The sequence below is a fragment of the Pelophylax lessonae genome (genome assembly GCF_965119305.1).
Source record: "Pelophylax lessonae genome assembly, chromosome: 8".
Lineage (NCBI taxonomy): Eukaryota > Metazoa > Chordata > Amphibia > Anura > Ranidae > Pelophylax > Pelophylax lessonae.
The window spans coordinates 25,154,021-25,173,428 of record NC_138775.1 but is presented as its reverse complement, the minus strand read 5'-3'; the positions used below and the strand labels follow the sequence as shown (position 1 = coordinate 25,173,428).

At 48.0% G+C, this 19,408-nt stretch overlaps 1 protein-coding gene across 1 annotated transcript in view; it reads right to left on the bottom strand.

The window, feature by feature from the left end:
- Nucleotides 1-468: 468 nt before the first annotated feature.
- LOC309562133 (kelch-like protein 10) overlaps nucleotides 469-19,408 on the bottom strand; it is a gene marked incomplete at its 3' end in the record, with an annotated part of 516,189 nt that continues 497,249 nt past the window's right edge. The window contains exons 2-3 of the mRNA XM_082266261.1: nucleotides 901-979; nucleotides 469-638 (exon numbers count right to left, since the gene is read on the bottom strand). Of these exons, the coding sequence (XP_082122387.1) occupies nucleotides 469-638; nucleotides 901-979 (249 nt within the window). The remainder of the gene's footprint in view (nucleotides 639-900; nucleotides 980-19,408) is intronic.

The following is a 19,408-nucleotide window of genomic DNA, read 5'->3' as shown; positions in this document are numbered from 1 at the left end:
GGTGCTATCCTTGAGATAGGATCTGCCCTTCTGCACTAGGGGCTGGAGGAACTTATCCAGGTATTCTCCCAGTCGTGAGAATGAGGAATCTACTCCACTGACTATAGGTCTTCCAGGTGGTTTTTCTAATCTTTTGTGTATCTTCAGTAAGTGATATATCACTGGTGTCTTTGAAGATTCTGGAACCAAATATTTTGCTTCTTTATCCATCAGTATTCCTATTTCCTTTTTGTACAATATATCATTAGTGAAAACTTTTGTGAACAGTTAAGAGGTAGGCTGCAGCCCATTTCCATAAATTCTTGAGTAAGACCTTCATCCTAAGCGCGGATTCTTCTCTCCTTTTAAGTGGGTGACTAGATCTTACCTTGCCATTGAGGGTGGTGGCTTTTGTATCACTTCTTATACAATTTATTTGCACTATAAGATCCCATTGATTGGTCTCTGGGTCAAAACATTCTGCAGATTTCAGGAGAATGTGGCTATCAAACCCACCCATGGCGTAGATCCAGTTTTTAGGACTGTTGTGCTAACAAAGCTGCGTTTATCATTCATTGGACCCACTTGTTGCCAGATCTTCTTGAGTGGGTCAAACCGTTGTACGCTATTGAAGTTATCTATCCCGTTAAACCCTCCAACTGGGAAAACATAACCATTTAGATATTCCGTTCAATGGCAGGCCCCGGGACTTTCCAAATCATGGGTAATTTACACCCGGCGGTCGACTCTACAGTCGTAGGCCTCCATGGCATTGGTAGGGTTACTAGAGCTCCAGCCGCCAACAGCGAGTATTATTGCACTGGGCAGACGTGGCCTTGTTAATGGTTACATGAAGTCTGACCTGGAAGATCCATTTGCATTTAGTTCATCCTTTGTCTTCAGAACACTGGTGACAATTACATTCTTTGTTGTTTTTAATGTGGATGTTGTTCATAACGTTTTTCATCAAATACTTTGTGTCAATCAAGGCCATTCGAACCTGAGGAAGAAAAGAACAGGGGGTTTTATATTGTAGAGGTCAATAAAACTCAATAGACAATCATTGATGTACAACAGTCCAATATAGTTTTGGCACCACATAAGCTGTGAAGTATACAGTTTCTTTATCTAAAGAATACTGATAAGGAAGCAGACTTTACTCAGTGGTGTTACAAATGTAATTTATAAATTCACAGTACCAGAGGAGTGCTTCATTGGAGGGGTCTAGGCCTTTGTGGTACATGATGGTCAGAGGCAGTGTGTTCAAAACCGGCGCAATGGAGGCACCCTGAAAAGGAAACCTACAAGTCTCTGCTCCTCTGGCACCTCTCCCTAACTCTGCACCTGTGCTTTTCCTAATCAGCGGAGCTCTCTCTCTACCTTACTGCCTCAGGGTGGGTGGGGTAAATGGTTGGCCTCTAAACTTATAGGGACCTTTGTCAAGATGGCCACTCCAATCTTGGGGGACTTCAGTATCCAATAAGATCACCATCCTCCCTAAGATGGCCACCCAGAGCCCAAGATAGAAGACATTTCCTCCCCACAGGACTCCCGCCAACTTAAAGATCTACTGACATGCTGGTAGGTAAATTGGATCCTGTATAAAATTGGCCCTACTATGTATGCATGAATGAATGTGAGTTAGGGACCTTAGATTGTACGCTCCTTGAGGGCAGGGACTGATGTGAATGTGTAATGTATATGTAAAGCTCTGCGTAAATTGACAGCGCTATACAAGTACCTGAAATAAATAAATAAAATACTGCAGTTCCATCATCAGATTGGAGAGTGTACTGCAGCCTGCCCCTGCCTACATACTGGTTGGAGTTGGCAGAAATCCAGCAAATGTTGGCTTTGGTCAGGGAGCCCATAGAGAAACAAAACTTGATCTAGCCACATGAATGGGTTGGGATAGCAAACCCTTTCAAATATTGAAATTTATCTTAAGAGGAGGTTCACTCTGGAAAAAAAAAAAATTAAAAGACTGCACACGAATTTTCTCGCCCGACAAAATTCTACTTCAGAAGTGATGTCCTGTGTTGGTTTGCTTTCTTTGTGTTCTTTCTTCTCTGAGCATGCCCAGTCTTGCTCATAAGATTTTTCCCTGTCGAAATCTGTACTGACTGCACGAAAATCGGCTGTGTTTTGACGGCGGACAAATATTTTTTAGCCTGCACACCAGATTTTTTTTCGGCCGAAAAGTCGGAGTCGGTTGTTGGAAGCATCATATTAACAAGCCGAAAATCGGCAGATCGGTCGTCGGACGAAAATTCCCTGCCGATTTTCGACGTGTGTATACGAGGCTTAACTCTGGGCAGCCGGTGTTCTACCAGATTATCCCTACGCATCAGATCGTGTAACGGAAGGGATGTTTTAACCAAAAAACGTACTGCGCATGCGCTAGAAGTTCAAACATGCGTTCCACAGCGCTATTTGTTTCAAACACTTCATGATCTGATGGGTAGCAGTAATCTGATAGAAAACCCATGCAGACATCTTACTAATTATAATAATAAAATTACTTAATTTGCAAAATTTTATAATGGAAACTAAAAAAAGTTTTTTTTCCCCACAATTTTTGCTATTTTTTCCATTTCTATCGGAAAAAAAAAAAAAACCCCAGTGCTGATTTAATACTACCAAAAGAAAGCTCTATTTGTGTGAAAAATAAATGATAAAAATTTTGATTAAATACAGTGTTGCATGACGAATAATTGTCATTCAAAATGTGAGCGCTGAAAGCTAAAAATTGCTCTGGGCAGGAAGGGGGTGAAAGTGACCGGTATTGAAGTGGTTAAAGTAAGAAAAAAAATAACAGAAACATTGATCTTGTTTTTTTGTCTCATGTGGTTTCAAAATATACATCTGGATTGTTGTTTAGCTCCTGGGTATTAATGTGGCCTCTAAAGGACTCCAATTTTTTTAGATCTGTCCTAGACTCTTAGATCTAACTGTCCTCAAGAACAACCAAACAGTCCAGCATTTAGGGCACAGGTGTCAAACACAAGGCCCGCGGGCCGAATGCGGACCCCCAGGCCATTTCATATGGCCCTCGCACCTCTCCTGCAGCTGTGGCACCCCCCTTGTTTCTGCCCCCACCTTGTCTCAGTAGTCGACAGCAGAGAACAGAACTCCTTTTCCAGATCCTGTGCTTCTCTATGCTAATGCAGAAAGGCCTGTCTTTGCCCTCCACCCCTTCTCAGCAGTCAGAGAGGTGGGCAGAGCTCCTCCTACAGATCCTGCACCTCTCTGTGCAGCCACAACACCATCTTGTCTCTGCCTCCCCTGGTCTCAGCATTCAGCAGACTCTGTAAGCAGACTCCAGCCCTCCTCTGGTCCCCCTCCAGACCTTGCACTTTCTTCTTCCCAGATCCACCCGCATCTTCTTCCTGGCAGTAGAACCATGTAAGGGGCTGCAATGTGATGTAAGAAAGGGTGGGTGACTCTTGACTTATGATGGAGGGGGGCTCTTGACATCTCATGTAAGGGTGTAAGGGGGGCGTGGGGTGCTCTGGACATCTAATCTTACAGATATAACCGGCCCTTTGAGGGCAACCATAATGCTGATGCGGCCCGCAATGAAATTGAGTTTGACACCCCTGATTTAGAGGATTACCCAGTTGTGCCAAAGGATTTAAAAAAAAATATAAAAAACAAAAAACAAACTTAGACACAACTGGGTAATCCCTAAATCAGGGGTGGGGAACCTGCGGCCCGCGAAGCCATCTGATCCGGCCCTGCCAGTGGGCTGCCAGCAGAGGGGAAGGGGGTGCGCCTCCTGATTACACACAGAGCAGGTTCCTCTGCTTACCCTGCGCAACCGCTGTCATACGAAGTCACGCCTCCTACCTATGATAGACAGCACAGTGGGAGTCGGTCCAGGAGGCGTGACTTCGTATGACAGCGCCCGCGCCGGGTAAGTAGAAGAACCCATTCTGTGTGTAATCAGGAGGCACTCTTATCCCCATGCGCTCTGCATTGATGGGGGGCACCAATCACTCGGCATTGATGGGGGGCACCAATCACTCGGCATTGATGGGGGGCACCAATCACTTTGCATTGATGGGGGGGGAACTAACCACTCCGCATTGTTGGGGGGGAACTAACCACTCCGCATTGTTGGGGGGGAACTAACCACTCCGCATTGTTGGGGGGGAACTAACCACTCCGCATTGATGGTGGGCACTAATCACTCCGCATTGATGGTGGGCACTAATCACTCTGCATTGATGGTGGGCACTAATCACTCTGCATTGATGGTGGGCACTAATCACTCTGCATTGATGGGGGCACTAATCACTCATCACTCTGCATTGATGGGGGCAAACCTGAAAAAAACAGTTGCCAGTAGCAACATCATCAATACCAGCTAACATCACACACCTCACCAAAGAGAAGCAGTTGCAGCCATCACATTAGGGGTGAGTTAATTAAATGTTTGACCAAATAATTTTAAGTTGATAATTTTGTACGGCCCCGAATGATTTTATAAATACCCAAATGGCCCTTGGCAGAAAAAAGGTTCCCCACCCCTGCCCTAAATCCTGGACTGTTTGGTGGTCCTTGATGACTTTGTTAGGAAGCAGTGCACTACACAAGTCTCAGCAGGCAACATCTTATGCCTGTGATCTTATTTCACTAACCACACCTGCTAGTATGTGGACCTAATCTATTCGATGAATCTACCCATGTGACTAGAATGTTACCGCTTGGTTGTGGGTAAGTGAGATAGACACGGTTTCTTACAGGAGAAGAAAACAGCAAAAGCACTTAAACAGGTTTTAATTTCACATTGTATTAAAAGCGAACATGAATAAATTTAACATTATGAAACATGTACAGTTGTTGCTTTATTATAATCTATTCCCATACACACATTGTGAAGGTCTCTTAATTACAAACTTGTCATGTGGGAAATAAATTAATCTCTGCGGTCTATTCTCTCCCCACCCCTATATATTCCTGCACAGGCCTCCCAGTGTAAATGCTGCTGAAATAATTATCCGCCCACCACCTATAGCGGTCTACTTGGTGGGTCAAACTTACTCCATATTCTTTTTTTGTTCGGGCTCACCAGTCCAGCTACCCTACTTAAAGATGGCAGCCATAACTCGGTGTGCCTTAGCCCCACCCCTCACCCACCATGTGCGTCTGACGGCAAAACAAAAGACAGCCCTGGGCCCGCCCCCTTTCCTCCACACTGACCCTCTAAAGATGTCGGCGCCAGGTACCCAGCGCCAGTACCGCATCGCTGTTCCAAGGATACCATTGGTGCATCAAAGCGGAGTGGATACCTTTTCTTCCACCTACATGCGCCATCCTGGAGGGTTATGAAGACTGCGGCACCACCACAGGAGAAGCAAGCCAGGATTCAAAGTGTTTGGATCACACACAAACTTTCAATTTACTGAGCTCAATTGGCAGGCATTAAGGTGAGGCACCCACCTGAGGGGGGGGCACAATATATTGAGGTGATATCGAACCTGTACGCTACCAGGATATCCCTGGGCACCGGTGATTGGGACACTTCCATATATAGGAGCACCTTATTTTTGAAGACGCATATGGGATTGGACAATAATTTATTGTGACACTATCGCACTCAGGGGGGAGAAAAAAAAAAAAAAAAAAATCGCATATGGGATTGGATAAATATTTATTGTGACACCATTGAACTATTTTTTGTACGGCAGTTATATACACATCACTTTTGGGATATCTACATCTGCATATAATTTGTAAGGAATTGGATATTTATATTTGTTTTTTGTGTAATTGTACAATTTCCTTTGCACGGTTGTCACATACTTCCTTACAACACGATTAACCACTTGCCAACCGCCTAATGTAGATTAACTGCGACACTCTGCCGCCTACAGGCAAAAGCGACATAGACCTGAAAATCGCACAGGTGATCAAATACCACCAAAAGAAAGCTCTGTTTGTAAGAAAGAAAAAAAAAAAAAGACGTCAATTTCATTTAGGTACAGCGTCACATGACCGCGCAATTGTCCGTTAAATTCACGCAGGGCCGAATCGCAAAATAGAGCCTGGTCTTTGAGCAGCCAAATCCTCCGGGGCTAAAGTGGTTAATAATCAACATACAGCTAATAATAATATTAAGAGTCTCACCACACACAAACAGTGATTTTTAACACACAACGCATGAAATCTATATAGAATACACAGATCCGCGCAGCACAATTTACATTTTTTTTTTTTTACACTTAGGGTCCTTTCACACGGGCGGTCCGTATGTCCGTTTTTCCTCCCATCTGTTTGCGGATGAAAAACGGACATAATCAAAGAAAACAAAAAAGGGCGCACCGACCTAGCGCATTATCCTCAGTAGATGGCTTTATTTAGTAACATTAAAAAATGGCTACTCACAGACGTAGATGAAAGTAAATCATATCAAGCTAGATTGCTCAAATGTCCGGGTGTAGTCCATACAATCATTCATAATCGATGAGATGACGGCTGACGCGTTTCAAGGCCTAGCCTCTTCCTCAGAGCCACTCCAGGGGGGTGGGCCAAGGGCTGTCTTTTGTTTTGCTGTCAGACTCACATGGTGGGTAAGGGGCAGGGCTAAGGCACACCGAGTTATGCCTGCCATCTTTAAGTAGGGTAGCTGGACTGGAGCAGCCTGGTGAGCCCGAACAAAAAAATATGGAGTAAGTTTGACGGCGTCAGCCGTCATCTCATCGATTATGAATGATTGTATGGACTACACCCGGACATTTGAGCAATCTAGCTTAATATGATTTACTTTCATCTAAGTCTGTGAGTAGCCATTTTTTAATGTTACTAAATAAAGCCTTCTACTGAGGATAATGCGCTAGGTCGGTGCGCCCTTTTTTGTTTTCTCTGATTCTAGTACCGGTGGACTACCCCAGTCCGATATGGGCAGCAAGACCTAAGCCATTTGAGAAGCCAGTTGTGAGTCCCGTGAGGAGTGTGGTCAAGGGGTTTGGATACCAAGCGCAGGAGGAGGGTGGTCACACCCTATTGTTTTTTGGAGCTAAAACAGACATAATGCATGTCAATGGGATTGCGGATGTCCATCCGCTGACATTCGATTTGCATCCTTTCCGTTCAGTTCCGTTTTTTGAGATGGAAGAGAACCCAATTTTTTTTCCGTATAAAAAACGGAACGGACGCAAAAACGAATGTCAGCGGTGTCATCCGCTGACATCCACAATCCCATAGACATACATTATGTCCGTTTATGATCTGCAAGCGGATGGGATGATGAACAGACCCTCCAAAAGTGCACCCGTGTCCGCTTAAAAAATGTCACTGAGCGGATGAAAAAACTGAACGGACCGTGTGAAAGGACCCTTCTATTGCACCCACGGCAAGGGAGTGAACAGTGCTAGCAGCATTTCTAATCAACACCATAGATTGCTCGCAGTCCATATCAATTTCTTTGCTCCTGGTAGTCTGCGGGAGAAGAGTACTCTTTCCCCCCCATAAGACCCTAGATGATTTTATCCATGGAAGACCAGAACATGCGTTCTCCTACAAAGGGGAGATCAGACAGGACTTTCTTGGAAGCCTGGTCTGCAGACCAGTATATCACCCATATCATGGGCCAAAGGATCACGGCTGTCACGGACACCCTGGGAGACTATGGGAGCCGCATCCAGAGAGGCATCACAGATAAACTATAACCCCCTGGACCAACTGGTCCGCCAGCTCCACAAGGTTAGGAGGGATCTGTTCCCCTTCCAGATCCTGGTGCAAAAAAAAAAAAAAAAAAAAAAAAAAAAAAATCGCATAGGTGATCAAATACCACCAAAAGAAAGCTCTGTTTGTGGGAAAAAAAGGATGTAAATTGTGTTTGGGTACGGCGTCGCATGACCGCGCAATTGTCCATTAAAGTCGCACAGTGCCGAATCGCAAAAAATGGCCCTGACATAAGACAGCAAAATCCTCCGGTGGTAAAGTGGTTAAAGGCCGGAGAGTCATCCACTGGAAGAAGGGTGGATTTATTTAACCTGGAAACCTGAGAGTCCAACACAGGTGGGACTGTCAGCTTTTTTTTAAACAGGGACTCTCCAAGGGGATACCTTGTAGCGGAAGGCTTGGTTTTATGGAAACCCCACTGACTTGCAATAATTTTGTCAAAATAGGCAGGAAAGGAGAAGACCTTTGTCGTCTTTGAGGAACTGCGGGTACCGAAATGTATCGGCGCCTCCGACACAGCTGCGTCCCCCAGTTTTAAAGTTTCCCCGCACTGATACAGTCCGTGCATCCACCTGCGCCTTTTCATGCGCGGCTAAAGTGGAATCACTCTCACTATCAGAGCACTCGGGGTACGTAGACGCAGACCCAGTAGAGAGTCTTGCGTCCGCGGCTGCCAGATTAACCTCAGAAACTGAGGAGACAGAGGATACAGGTGAAGGCTGTATATACAGTCAGAGACACCCCTCCTATACAAACACCTAGGGGTGGACTGAGCGGTCAGGCACTTTGGACGTGGTCCGAAGGGGCCCAGCCGGGAGGGGGGCCCGCCGCTCAGTACAGAATTAATTCACCCAATGTTGTCTCTGAGACAACATTGGGCTATCGGGGCTACGTGGGTAGGAGGAGGGGAGGGGCCCGGCGCTGCCTACTTCACTCTTGCACCAGATTCAGGGCAGAGAGACAGCCTAGGCTAGAAGACTCCGCCCCCTCTCTTCAGCCGTCAAAGAATGGATCACTAGAATCTGAAAAAATGTCCTCCTCCCATCTGGGCGGTGGCAGAGAGACAGGAATGCCTCCAGTTCAGCAGTACACAGACCATGGCCGCTGAACTGGAGGGCATGCGAGATGAGGGGGGAAGCACAGGGAAGAGCCTGGAGCCGCTCTAGATAAGCGGGAGGGTTCTGGGGATGAGCCTGGAACCAAGTGACACCAGGGGGAGAAGCCGAGTGAGACAAGGGGGAGGGGCACAGTGGCACTGGTACCACCACAGATGAAGATTTCTCCATACCATCTCTGGAAGGTAGGGCATACAAACTTATCTTTATGCTGTCAGAATCTGGCTGTGAATATTATTGTACCAGCTGTTCCTTGTGCCATGCCCTTAGTCTGACAGCCCCTTGTGCCATGCCTGAAGTTTGACCGCCCCTTGTGCCATGCACACAGCCTGAGACCGCCCCTTGGGCCGTGCCCGCAGTCTGACCGCCCCTTGGGCCGTGCCCGCAGTCTGACCGCCCCTTGGGCCGTGCCCGCAGCCTGTGACCGCCCCTTGGGCAATGCCCGCAGCCTGTGACCGCCCCTTGGGCAATGCCCGCAGCCTGTGACCGCCCCTTGGGCAATGCCCGCAGTTTCTGACTACCCACTGTGCCAGGCCCTCAGTCTCTGACCGCCCCTTGTGCCATGCCCACGGTCTGACCGCCCCCCCTTGTGCCATGTATGCAGTCTCTGACCATCTCTTGTGCCATGTATGCAGTCTCTGACCATCTCTTGTGCCATGTCCGTAGTCTCTGACCATCCCTTGTGCCATGTCCGTAGTCTCTGACCATCCCTTGTGCCATGTCTGTAGTCTCTGACCATCCCTTGTGCCATGTCCGTAGTCTCTGACCATCCCTTGTGCCATGTCCGTAGTCTCTGACCATCTCTTGTGCCATGTCCGTAGTCTCTGACCATCTCTTGTGCCATGTCCGTAGTCTCTGACCATCTCTTGTGCCATGTCCGTAGTCTCTGACCATCTCTTGTGCCATGTCCGTAGTCTCTGACCATCTCTTGTGCCATGTCCGTAGTCTCTGACCATCTCAGCAATGTAAGGGGGAGCTCTATGGACTCTTGTGTAAAGGGGGCTGTGGTGACCAGAGACTTTTACATCAGAGTTTTCCTTTACACCAGAGTCCTCAGCAAAGCCTCTTACATCAGAGTCCTTAGAGTTCTCCTTTACATCAGGGTCCACAATGTTCTCTTTTATGTCAGGGTCCTCACTTACACTGTGAAGGAAAACCCTGTGTTGGGTTTTATTACCCCGACCTTCACATAAATGGAGAAATAGGTTTTTGGCCTTTTGTTATACCTAAAACACATTGCTAATCACACTAGTAACGTGCAAACAATATATAGCTTAAATATTGATATTTGCACTGTTCTGCACTGAAATTAGTCATTTTATGTAATTTTTTGAATTGGCTGTAAAAAATGTGGATCTGATAGTAAATTTGTCTTGTAAATTTTGGACCCCCTCTCAGTAAATTTCACTCAGGGGGGTTGGCAACACTGCACCCCATTATAGTGCCCCCTCCCCTCAACTATGTATCCTGAGCACAGCCTGCCCATCTCCAGCGTCTGGGCCTGGCATAGCAGGTGCCGCCAGATAGAGGGGAGGGAGAAGAGCAGACACACGTCCACTCTCCTCCCCTTCTTCTGGGAGGTGGGACGTGGGTGTGACTGGGGGCGGGGCTGAAAGTGGAACATGGGTGGGGCTTCTCAATCCGCCCCTGCAGACACCCCCCCCCATATACAGCCAGAGACATTCTCCCCCCCCCCCATATATACAGCCAAAGACATCCCCCCCCCCCCCCCATATATACAGCCAGAGACATTCTCCCCCCCATATATACAGCCAGAGACATTCTCCCCCCCATATATACAGCCAGAGACATTCTCCCCCCCCCCCATATATACAGCCAGAGACATTCTCCCCCCCCCCCCATATATACAGCCAGAGACATTCTCCCCCCCCCCCCCCATATATACAGCCAGAGACATTCTCCCCCCCCCCATATATACAGCCAGAGACATTCTCCCCCCCCCCCCATATATACAGCCAGAGACATTCTCCCCCCCCCCCATATATACAGCCAGAGACATTCTCCCCCCCCCCATATATACAGCCAGAGACATTCTCTCCCCCCCCCCCATATATACAGCCAGAGACATTCTCCCCCCCCCCCTTATATACAGCCAGAGACATTCTCCCCCCCCCCTTATATACAGCCAGAGACATTCTCCCCCCCCCCATATATACAGCCAGAGACATTCTCCCCCCCCCCATATATACAGCCAGAGACATTCTCCCCCCCCCCCATATATACAGCCAGAGACATTCTCCCCCCCCCCCCATATATACAGCCAGAGACATTCTCTCCCCCCCATACAGCCAGAGACATTCTCCCCCCCCCCCATATACACAGCCAGAGACATTCCCCCCCCATATATACAGCCAGAGACATTCTCCCCCCCCCCCATATACACAGCCAGAGACATTCCCCCCCCCATATATACAGCCAGAGACATTCTCTCCCCCCCCCATATATACAGCCAGAGACATTCTCCCCCCCCCCCATATACACAGCCAGAGACATTCCCCCCCCCCCCCATATATACAGCCAGAGACATTCCCCCCCCCCCATATACACAGCCAGAGACATTCTCCCCCCCCCCATATATACAGCCAGAGACATTCCCCCCCCCCCCATATATACAGCCAGAGACATTCTCCCCCCCCCCCATATACACAGCCAGAGACATTCTCCCCCCCCCCCATATATACAGCCAGAGACATTCCCCCCCCCCCATATATACAGCCAGAGACATTCCCCCCCCCCCATATATACAGCCAGAGACATTCTCTCCCCCCCCCATATATACAGCCAGAGACATTCTCCCCCCCCCCCATATACACAGCCAGAGACATTCCCCCCCCCCCCATATATACAGCCAGAGACATTCCCCCCCCCCCATATACACAGCCAGAGACATTCTCCCCCCCCCCATATATACAGCCAGAGACATTCCCCCCCCCCCCCATATATACAGCCAGAGACATTCTCCCCCCCCCCCATATACACAGCCAGAGACATTCTCCCCCCCCCCCCATATATACAGCCAGAGACATTCTCCCCCCCCCCCATATACACAGCCAGAGACATTCTCCCCCCCCCCCCATATATACAGCCAGAGACATTCCCCCCCCCCCCATATATACAGCCAGAGACATTCTCCCCCCCCCCCCCATATATACAGCCAGAGACATTCTCCCCCCCCCCCCATATATACAGCCAGAGACATTCTCCCCCCCCCCCCATATATACAGCCAGAGACATTCTCCCCCCCCCCCATATATACAGCCAGAGACATTCTCCCCCCCCCCATATATACAGCCAGAGACATTCTCTCCCCCCCCCCATATATACAGCCAGAGACATTCTCCCCCCCCCCCTTATATACAGCCAGAGACATTCTCCCCCCCCCCCATATATACAGCCAGAGACATTCTCCCCCCCCCCATATATACAGCCAGAGACATTCTCCCCCCCCCCATATATACAGCCAGAGACATTCTCCCCCCCCCCCATATATACAGCCAGAGACATTCTCTCCCCCCCCATACAGCCAGAGACATTCTCCCCCCCCCCCATATACACAGCCAGAGACATTCCCCCCCCATATATACAGCCAGAGACATTCTCCCCCCCCCCCCCATATACACAGCCAGAGACATTCCCCCCCCCATATATACAGCCAGAGACATTCTCTCCCCCCCCCATATATACAGCCAGAGACATTCTCCCCCCCCCCCCATATACACAGCCAGAGACATTCCCCCCCCCCCATATATACAGCCAGAGACATTCCCCCCCCCCCCATATACACAGCCAGAGACATTCTCCCCCCCCCCCATATACACAGCCAGAGACATTCCCCCCCCCCCCATATATACAGCCAGAGACATTCTCCCCCCCCCCCATATACACAGCCAGAGACATTCTCCCCCCCCCCCCATATATACAGCCAGAGACATCCCCCCCCCCCCCCATATATACAGCCAGAGACATTCTCTCCCCCCCCCATATATACAGCCAGAGACATTCTCCCCCCCCCCCATATACACAGCCAGAGACATTCCCCCCCCCCCCCATATATACAGCCAGAGACATTCCCCCCCCCCCATATACACAGCCAGAGACATTCTCCCCCCCCCCATATATACAGCCAGAGACATTCCCCCCCCCCCATATATACAGCCAGAGACATTCTCCCCCCCCCCATATATACAGCCAGAGACATTCCCCCCCCCCCCATATATACAGCCAGAGACATTCCCCCCCCCCATATATACAGCCAGAGACATTCTCCCCCCCCCCATATATACAGCCAGTCCTACTCCTTGGCAGAGATTTCAGAAGTTTAGACAGAAATAAGGCCGCGCACACACCTGTCCCTCAGAGCATCCACATGGAGTGTGAGGAGTTCCCGTACTTCTCTGTACCATGTGACCGGTCACATGGTCTACTGACATCACCAAGGTCCTCCTACTGGGCAGTGAACTAGCCGCTACCTATGAATGGCTGGGGCTCACTCACTGCTGCGGGACTACAGAAAAATGTCTCCTGTGTACGGGACATTGAGAATAAATGTCACTTACACTCTAGTGATGAGAACACGAAGATCTTACTCTAGATGGGCGGGGTCTAGGGGAGATGAGTACGTTGATAGGTGGATATGACTGTCACTCGGAAGATGGGGGCGGAAATAATGGATGGCGGCGCTGGTGATTGGTGGAGTGTTGTTTGTCAGCCTGTGTGGTGATTGGTCAGCTTGGGGTAGTGTAGTAAATAGGGCAAAGGTCGGCCGGGTAAACCTTGTCCGGGGAGAGATCTCGGCTGTCAGTCCCGGCCACACCGACCCCTCTCCGCCTCACCATGTCTGACAATCCGCAGGCCGTCAGCCCGCTGAAGAACTTCTTCGCTGGAGGGTTCGGAGGGGTCTGCCTGGTGTTCGCCGGACATCCTCTGGACACCATCAAGGTGAGACCACTGGGGGAGGGGGTCCTGTGTAATAATGGGGGGAGGGGGGTCCTGTGTAATAATGGGAACAGTGTGGGGGAGGGGAGTCCTGTGTAATAATGGGGGCAGTGTGGGGGAGGGGGGGTCCTGTGTAATAATGGGGGTAGTGTGGGGGAGGGGGGGTCCTGTGTAATAATGGGGGTAGTGTGGGGGAGGGGGGTCCTGTGTAATAATAGGGGCAGTGTGGGGGGAGGGGGGGTCCTGTGTAATAATGGGGGCAGTGTGGGGGAGGGGGGTCCTGTGTAATAATGGGGGCAGTGTGGGGGAGGGGGGTCCTGTGTAATAATGGGGGCAGTGTGGGGGAGGGGGGGTCCTGTGTAATAATGGGGGTAGTGTGGGGGAGGGGGGGTCCTGTGTAATAATGGGGGCAGTGTGGGGGAGGGGGGTCCTGTGTAATAATGGGGGCAGTGTGGGGGAGGGGGGTCCTGTGTAATAATGGGGGCAGTGTGGGGGAGGGGGGTCCTGTGTAATAATGGGGGTAGTGTGGGGGAGGGGGGTCCTGTGTAATAATGGGGGTAGTGTAGGGGAGGGGGGTCCTGTGTAATAATGGGGGGCAGTATGGGGGAGGGGGGTCCTGTGTAATAATGGGGGCAGTGTGGGGGGAGGGGGGGTCCTGTGTAATAATGGGGGCAGTGTGGGGGGAGGGGGGGTTTGTGTAATAATGGGGGCAGTGTGGGGGAGGGGGGTCCTGTGTAATAATGGGGGCAGTGTGGGGGAGGGGGGTCCTGTGTAATAATGGGGGAGGGGGGTCCTGTGTAATAATGGGGGAGGGGGTCCTGTGTAATAATGGGGGCAGTATGGGGGGTCCTGTGTACAGACAAGTGCAAACATTATAAAATGTTCCACATGAGTTTACAATAGCACCGCCATATACAGGAGAGCATCAATACACAGCCATTCATGTTAATGACAGACTGTCCGCTGCACCCGGGCTGCCCTGGCAGAGTGAAGATGGCTGCCCGTGTACAAGAGCCCATAGGGGTCACTGACATCCCATATATAGCTAAGGAACCAAGGGTTACCTCTTGGTGAGTGACTGATTGTGAGGGGTTCCCTTTTAGCCCTCCTAGGAGAAATGCCTTGGACCGGGAATCAGGATCTGGGAAATCCTTAAAGGATAACTTCACCTTTTCATGAAAAATGAAGAGGGGTGCTGACTGCAGATACAGCGCATCCAGAAAGTATTCACAGCACTCCACTTTTTCCACATTTTGTTATGTTACAGCCTTATTCCAAAATAGATGAAATTCAATATTTTCTTCAAAATTCTGCAAACAATCCTCCATAATTACAATGTGAAAGAAGTTTGTTTGAAATCTTAGCAAATTTAATAAAAAAAGAAGAAATCCCATATACATAAGTATCACACCCTTTGCTCAATACTTTGTTGAAGCACCTTTGGCACCAATTACAGCCTCAAGTCTTGAAGGACTCCAATCAAGTTGTAGAAACATCTCAAGGATGATCAGTGGAAACAGGACGCACCTGAGCTCAATTTTGAGCGTCATGGCAAAGTGTATGTATATATATATATATATTTGTACATTCACATCAGTCCCTACACTCATGGAATTTCCAATCTAAGGTCCCTAACCCACATTCATTCATTCATTCATACATACATATACTAGGGCCAGATAGACAGGATCTAATTATCCTACCAGCATGTCTTTGGAGTGTGGGAGGAAACCCATGACGGCTCAGGGAGAACATGCAAACTTTGTGCAGGTAGTGCAGTGATTGAGATTTGAAACGATAACCCCAGTGCAGCCAGGCAGAAGTGCTAACCCAATCTTTCTCAACTATTTCCAACACAGAGGAACCCTTGAAAGACATTTCCAGTTTCACAGTGGAAAGTGATCACAGATGTCATGTGATCCTGCTATATAGGATCACCTGTCTCTGTGATGACTTCTTAAGCCACGCCCCACCCCACAGTTAAAATCACACCCTTAGGGTCACATTTAACCCCTTGATCACCAATACTGTTAACCCCTTCCCTGCCAATGTCATTAACAGTGCATATTTTTAGCACTGATTACTGTAGTAATGTCATTGGGGGTACCAAAAGTGTCAAAAATGTCAGTTAGGGGTCCGATCTGTCCGCCGCAATGTCGCAGTCCCGCAAAAAAAAAAACGCAGATCGCCACCATTACTAGTAAAAAAAAAAAAAACAATAAAAATGACAGAAATCTTTCCTTTTAGTTAGTATATGCAACAACTTTTGCGCAAACCAATCAAAATATGCTCATTGCTTGCTTTTTTTTCTACCAAAAATATGTAGCAGAAAACAAATTGGCCTAAAATGTTAAAACATTTTGATTTTTAATTTCTTTCTTTTTTTTCTTTGAGAGTTTCATATAAAAGAATGTGAAAAATATTATATTATAGCACTGATTACTGTAGTAATGTCATTGGTACCCCCAAAAGTGTCAAAAATGTCAGTTAGGGGTCCGATCTGTCCGCCGCAATGTCGCAGTCCCGCAAAAGATCGCCGCCATTACTAGTTAAAAAAAAACACATAGTTGACAGGCTTACAGGGATGCACAGGGATGGATCACATAGTAATATCTATAGCGGCCGCTCGCCCCGCTCCCTCCCGCCTGGTATGTCCATTCACTAATGCACAGAGTAGTAGGGACGTCATTGAGAGGCGGACGGCCGGCCAGAGGCGGGACTTTTAAAGCCTGCCCTGCGCTGCGCCGCGCCCTCCTCCTTCTCCACGGCGGCCATTATTTTCGGCAATGTTAACCGATTTTTACAATTAATCCCCATTTTTAACAAAATAAATATCAGTGTACTTCTGCTCCTTTAACGTACAATTAGTAGGCTGGGTGAACAAGCTGTATGGATTACAGCTGAGGTTTGATATGCTTATATTTTCCTTAGCTCCTCCCTCCCACACTTATCAACATTCTAATAAAATCTTTATAACATTTTCTGTTTTTTATTATACACCTTTTGTTTTGGACCCAGTGATGTCATCATTGGGTCTCTGTGCTTGTCTATGGAATAAGGCAGATCATGGCTGCTGGGAGGGGCCAGCAGGGTGCTGTACATAGCTTCCTGAAAACATCCCAGCACCCTGTCTCAGTACTCCTCTAAAGAGCTCTTCGTCCTGATGCAAGCAATGGGCTGGCTCTCGGGAGGAGTTATGCAAATATCAAATTGCCTTGATGGGTGGGTTGTCAGTCTGGAGGAGCGAGTGTCCCTAGGCAGGCTGTATTTGCATGCAGACATCCTTAGGTAATGCCCACATGTGATGCTGAGCTTTCATTATTAACCACTTTTATGACCGCCTGCCACATACTGCGGCAGGCAGCCGCTCCTGCACAAACCGCCGTAGGTATACGTCAGTCGCACGTAAGCAGCTAGGGGGCGAGCGCAAGCAGTTATGGTAATAGCAAGAAATTTAAAGATACATTTTAAAAAGAAAATTTTTTTTTTAGATTTTGTGCTAGTTTTTCTTTAATAATAATAATAAAAAAATGGAAGATATCTGTTACTATTTACCACCAATTGTAAGCCCCCATTCACACTGGGGCGACGCTACTTCGCACCGGGACCTCCGAGGTCGCGGTGCGAGCAGCGCGCCGCTACCTCGGAGCGGCCGCCATGGACTTCGTAACATTGAAGTCTATGGCGGTCGCCTCCTGGTCGCCCCAAAGAAGCTCCGGACCCTTTTTCTGAGTCGGAGCGACTTGTGTCGCTCCTATCAGAACGGGTCCGCAGCTTCCCTATGGGAGGCGACCTGTGAGGCGACCAGGTCGCCTCACAGGTCGCCCCAGTGTGAACGGGGGCTAAGCCAAATTGTCCTGAAATAAACAAATAAAAATAAAAAACACGGTATACAGTAATTCACCTGGATACACTAAGTAGTTGTGGGTAAAACGGTACCCATCACCCCTTCTGGACTGGAAGGATTTGCCCCCTTAATGACCAGGCCATTTTTTTGCGATTCAGCACTGCTTTATTTTAATGAACAATTGCGCGGTCGTGGGACGCTGTACCTTAATAAAATGAATGTCCTTTTTTTCCCATAAATAGAGCTTTCTTTTGGTGGTATTTGATCACCTCTGCGATTTTTTTTTTTTTTTTTTTTGCGCTATAAACAGAAAATTGTTACAATTCCGAAAAAAAAAAACAATACTTTTGACATTCTGCTATATAACATTCCCAAAAAAAAAAAAAAAATTAACTCAATTTGTTTCACCATTTTAGGCCAATTTGTATTCTGCTACATATTTTTGGTAAAAAAAAATCCCAATAAGCGTATTTTGATTGGTTTGCGCAAAAGTTATCGCGTCTACTAACTATGGGAAAGATTTGTCATTTTTATTTTTTGTTTACTAGTAATGGCGGCGATCTGCAATTTTTAGGGAGACTGCGACATTGCGGTGGACAGATCGGCCCCCTAACTGACATTTTTGACACTTTTGGGGGTACCAGTGACATTACTACAGTAATCAGTGCTAAAAATATGCATTGTTACTATATTAATGACATTGGCAGAGAAGAGGTTAACCTATGGGTGATCAAAGGGTTAAATATGAGCTTAGGGGGTGTTTTCTAACTGTTGGGGGGAGGGACTTGTGAAATGATCACAGAGACCTGTAAATCCCATATAGAAGGATCACATGCTCTCTGTGATCATTCCAGGGAGAAGAACGGTCAGCTGAGTTTACAACAGCTGACCGTCCTTCTCTCTCAGCGGGGAGCGATCGTGGGTGCCCGGCGGCAATAGGTGCTGCTGGTCCCGTGGATCGGCACCCCCGCTGCCTAGTGGGGGCGGGCGCGCACCACAGCCGGTGCATGCTTACTTGCAGGACCGTCCTGCGAATCGCTGTGCCTGTACAGCCTGCCGCAGTATATATGCAATTGGCGGTCGGCAAGCGGTAAATAACAGATATCGCCTGAACGCAGTTCTGCAACTTTAATACGTATCAAATTAAGGCGATATTAAACCCAAAACCAAAAATGTAATCTATTGCATCTTACTAATCATTAGATGTGGTGGCTGCATTAGTCTTCTTTTGTTAGCCTTCTTTCCTCTCTGGTCTCACCTGGTGATCTGGCCAGTAACACAACTCCTGTATTAGTAAAACAAAACTCGGACAGCTCTCTCCATTGCTGTTCAGCCATTTTGGCTCCCAGGGCGACCCTTCCCTCTTCCAGTCTGAGCCATGACATCTAATACAGAATGAAATAACAGAACTGGAAGAAATTTAAATCTTTTGTATTTCCCGAATCCCAATTCTACCGCCAATGGAATAGTGCAACAGCCTGCCTGATTTTATCACCGGAGGATTTTGCTGTCTTACGTCCAGGCCACTTTTTGCAATTCGGCGCTGTGCGACTTTAACTGACAATTGCGCGGTCGTGCAACGCTGTACCCAAACCAAATTTACGTCCTTTTTTTCCCACAAACAGAGCTTTCTTTTGGTGGCATTTGATCACCTGTGCGATTTATACTTTTTGCGCTATAAACAAAAAAAAAGCGTTTATTTTGAAAAAATAACAATATTTTTAACATTTTTTTATATGAAATTCCTCCCAAAAAAGATGTAAAAATCAAATTTTTTTAAAATTTTTGGCCAATTTGTTTTCTGCTACCTATGTTTGGTAAA